Source organism: Lepidochelys kempii, chromosome 10, assembly GCF_965140285.1.
Source record: "Lepidochelys kempii isolate rLepKem1 chromosome 10, rLepKem1.hap1, whole genome shotgun sequence".
NCBI classification, from domain to species: domain Eukaryota; kingdom Metazoa; phylum Chordata; order Testudines; family Cheloniidae; genus Lepidochelys; species Lepidochelys kempii.
The window spans coordinates 69,554,304-69,558,809 of record NC_136389.1 but is presented as its reverse complement, the minus strand read 5'-3'; the positions used below and the strand labels follow the sequence as shown (position 1 = coordinate 69,558,809).

Genomic DNA, 4,506 nt, shown 5'->3' with positions numbered 1-4,506 from the left:
TTATCGAAGATATAAATAGTTTATTGATTTTGAATAAACTTTTTGCACTTGGCCATTTAAAAGCATCTCTTTAAACAAATAAGTCAGTGGTCATTGCAGCTGGAAAGAGCACCATGCATATGAAGAACATTTTTTAAAAAAAGGAATTATTAAACAGATGCCATTGTACTGATTAGTGAATATATACACACATTTTAAATTGCTGATCCCAAGTGATCATTTGATCCATCTCATGAACTTGCATGTGCTTTCATCAGTGAGTGCTTTAGCCCCTTTATTTAAGAAGTCTTCTGCTGATAAAGCAAACAACAAAATGCAATCAAGTAATAAATTTAATTCACAAAATTTTTAAAATTCAGAATTAAAACTGATACTGCTCCTAACCCATTGGATTATATGTAGGTGAAACAATGCACGTCTTTGAGGGTGCATCAGAGGCGATAGACACTGAACTGCTCTCTGTCTCTCCAAGAGGTATTCCCTCCAGGTCAAGGTTGAGGCATATTGGGGGTCAGTTCTGTACCTCTTCGATGGCAGGAAGACTCTAGTCTTCAGTGTTGTCAAATAAGCCAGCACCTAAACATTTATTAGTAAATACGTAAATTAAAATATAATGTAAGCAAGAAAACGTATCCTTAATTCTAGAAGACTGATTCATTTTCCTCTTGCTTGAAGAAAGCCACTGCAATGAGTCTTGTGGCAACATCCAGTTTACATGGGGAAGGCTGATCTCCATCTTGTCAATAGTACTGACTGAAGAAGGAAAAAGCATCCATGATTTTTGCTTTAATGTTGAATAAGGACAGCCATGATCGTTTTTCCTCAAACATAGGTAGGAAGCCGTTTTCCTGTGGAGAAGAATATGTACAGTCTGGTTATAGCTTTAAAATAATGAGCTCGTGAAAAATGCACCATTGTTTCATGATAGCAGGAGGCTTTCCGTTCAATAGAGCTGTCATAGAGACAGGTTTACCTACAACTACCTCAGAAAAAGATGAACTGGGCTTTAAAAACAATAGCTGAAACTATTTGCAAATCATGCAAAGCCTGTCTCATCTCCAGATTATAACATGGCCAAATTTGCTCCCTCCCTGCCTACTCCCTTCTGGGGAAGGTTCATTATTTAGGTTGGATTTAAACTTTGGAGTTCGGGCTCATTTCTGCAAGTAACATAACTATCTGTGTTTCAGTTTTAATATGCTTATAGGTTTCAGAGTAACAGCCGTGTTAGTCTGTATTCACAAAAAGAAAAGGAGTGCTTGTGGCACCTTAGAGACTAACACATTTATTTGAGCATGAGCTTTCGTGAGCTACAGCCCACTTCATCGGATGCATACTGTGGAAAGTTTAGAAGATCTTATTATATACACACAAAGCATGAAAAAATATCTCCTCCCACCCCACTCTCCTGCTGGTAATAGCTTATCTAAAGTGATCACTCTCCTTACAATGTGTATGATAATCAAGTTGGGCCATTTCCAGCACAAATCCAGGTTTTATGCGTATAAATATTCCCCCTTTAAGCCTTCTCTTTCTGGTGTTATGAGGTACTTACTGAAAATTCCAGATACTGGGAGAAAAAAATGGCAGGAATAGATGCTGACCTTAAACAGGTTTGACTGAAAGAGGCAGGCAAAGGAGCCTCTATAAACGTGATGTTTGAAGCACCACTAACTCACTACAACTGTTACCCAACAGAAACAGAGAAAAGCAAGCTAGAGAAAAGTGTGGGAAAGGACAAAGACAGTAGTAAAGGGGGACAGGTGAGAAAGGAGAAAATAAGCCTGATTCTAAGCTCATCTACAATGGTGTAAATCAAAAGTCATTGCACTGAGAGCAGAATCAGGCCCAAAGAGGTGATATAAAGAGAAAGTGGCATTTGCATATATACACACACACACAAAATACCAGGGGATCTCAGGCTCTGATGGCATTTACCATCAACTTCCCCTAAACTCCTACAGAAAATCAAGTTTGCATGATGAAACCCTGCAAAGCAGAAGAGCGGAGTTTCCTACAACTTTCCTCTGCATCAGCACAGGGACTTTAATTAAATGGTCATACATATGAAGCTGGAAAAAGAGACATACTGTTTGTCAGATACTTTACTCATTTTTGTAAAATAACCATGGGGAAGTTCTAGGAATATCTCAGCCAATTTCCACTCACACAAGTAGTCTCAGTGCACGAATAAGGTTAGAAGGATTTGACCCCAATTATATTTAATTATCAGACCATACAACTAAATTGACAGGGGATGAAAACCTGGCTGTATGGAGCTCAGTGGCAAAACTCCCATTGACTTCAGTGTGGACAGGATTTAACCTATAAAGATTTCCCTTTCCATTGACTTCAAAAGGCTCTGGACCATAGCATTATTATTGCGTCCTTTCACTTTAATTTCAGTTTGGAAAGTGTACTGTACAAATGATTCAGGGCTTACTTTAGTGGTTTGTACTGTCACAAGCACCTTAAAAAGGTCTTGTATTGTCTGCTAATTTATATCGGAAGCAAGATATTTGCTTTAAGTCTCGAGGAAGAATTCAAGATATAAAAGTTTTAAATAAAGCAAATGGTAAAGCCCTGGCTAAGTTGACAATTCTTTTTGACAGTAGTTAAAAGAGCATTTTTAAAAAAATTTATTAAGGAAAATTCTCCTGATGTAGACAGCAGTGAAAAATGGTTATAAAATACAGCACTGAAACTTACCCAACCTCCATTTGCCTCTATCCACTCAGCCTTGTTGTTTATAATGTACCCCGTGATGAAATAAGAAATCTGCTCTTTATTATCTCCTGTAAGCTGAACTCTGTGTTCTTGAAGCCTCTTAGAAAGAATTCCTCCAAACATAAATATTGTCAAAATCCGTCCCCAGTTAGTGTTTCCATCAGCAAATTCTTCATCCATGATTTGAGTGAAAATTCTTCTGGCAGCATCTACAGAGGTAATATCAAGTGTGTCCAAACATGGTTTCAGACTCTCTTCATTTTCCTTTTGCAGAAAGGATGCAGCGTTTCTTAAGACATGAGCAACTCTGCTTGGGGCTGGTCCAAGCTGTGGTTCCTGAAGAATGTATTTCAGATAATCTTGGACTAAATAGTAAACATAGCGGTACTCAGAGCTTTCCATTTAGAAGCAGACTCAGAGCAAAGCACAGCCTTTGACCAGTGTGAAACTGCTAATCCACTGTGAAAGCTGAACTAAATATCTACAAGCTAGGCACTTGCATCACAGAAGTTCCTGTACAACCCACTGACTTAAAGCTTCCTTAAATGAATGTGTGGGTTGTTGCTATGAGTTCAGAAATGAAAGAAAAATTCTCACTGAGGTCAAAGAGAAGCAAAAAATAAAAAACTTTATCCTAAATTATGTATTATGCAGGAAGTGAGGCCTTACAAGAATACATTAGTGGGGGCCACATCCTCTGCTAGTGTAAATTGGCGTAGTTTCAATGGACCTGTGCTGATTTACACCCATTGAGGAGCTGCCACATTTTGCTTTTTAAAAGAAAAGTGCACACTATTGGAACATGCAATTCTTGAGAAATACACTGCCACAGGCAGTGGCCAATGCTTCACTCTGAACTGCATGGAGATGATGGCTAAATCTTCACAGTTAGTGATAGAAGGGAACCCAAATCTGGTATATCTTTCCTCTTGCCTATGGAAGAAGGGGTGTCAGCTCTATAAGATTATACCGCTGACCTTATTCCTACAAAAGCCCCCATGTGAGTGAAGATCAGGCTCTGAAGATTGGAATGGAGTGACTGACTGTGACAAAGTTCTTCCCCCTCACAACTCCTCCATCCCTCAGGGAATCCAGGTATAAGAGAATACTGATCCAGTCAGCATTAAGTGATATGGCCTACTGTACTGTGAACACACACAAATTACAGGGGTCTTTACTGGGCAGCAGCTGAGAAAGATATTGGTACTCCCAGTGTCAACAGGGTTCTTGGGAAGCAGAAGAGAAGAGCAGGGTCTCTGGATGGTAGGGGCCAACAACCATGCCTTCCTCTAACTCTGACTTGTCCAAAAAGATATCCTTCAAAAATTGGAAGCCAAATCCTAGTGAGGAAAATAGAAAAGAGCATAAACTCTGGCAAATCAAATATAAAAGTATAAGGCAGGCCAAGAAAGAATCTGAAGAGCAACTAGCTAAGGATACAAAAACTAACAGCAACAAAATGTAAGTACATCAGAAGCAGAAAGCCTGCCCAACAGTCGGGAAGACCACTGGACAATCGAGATGCCAAAGGAGCACTCAAGCAAGAGAAGGCCATTGCACAGAAGCTAAATGAATCTTTGCATCCGTCTTCACTGCGGAGGATGTGGGGCAGATCCCCACACCTGAGCGATTCGTTTCAGATGACAAATCTGAGGAACTCTCCCAGATTGTGGTGTCAGGAGAGGACGTTGTGAAACAACTGATAAATTAGTTCCGAAGGAACTCATGACATTTCAGAACTATTAACTGTAGTATGAAATCTGTCATTTAAATCGGCTT

The 4,506-nt window shown here is 39.4% G+C and overlaps 1 protein-coding gene across 1 annotated transcript; it reads right to left on the bottom strand.

Annotated features, from left to right (window-relative positions):
- BCL2A1 (BCL2 related protein A1) lies at positions 1-3,201 on the bottom strand. The gene is made up of 2 exons (XM_073361484.2): positions 2,710-3,201; positions 1-848 (listed from the first exon to the last, which is right to left on the bottom strand). The coding sequence occupies exons 1-2, from the start codon at positions 3,127-3,129 to the stop codon at positions 741-743; spliced, it is 528 nt and encodes a 175-aa protein (XP_073217585.1). The 5' UTR covers positions 3,130-3,201; the 3' UTR covers positions 1-740.
- Positions 3,202-4,506: the final 1,305 nt, after the last annotated feature.

What these genes read in the sequence shown, in the direction of transcription:
- BCL2A1 (XM_073361484.2), bottom strand. Translation starts at nt 3,129, where the DNA reads ATGGAAAGCTCTGAGTACCGCTATGTTTACTATTTAGTCCAAGATTAT. An exon ending in TAGAGGCAAATGGAGGTTGG is followed by an intron (nt 849 to 2,709) that starts GTAAGTTTCAGT and finishes TCTTCTCCACAG; the next exon opens with GAAAACGGCTTCCTACCTAT.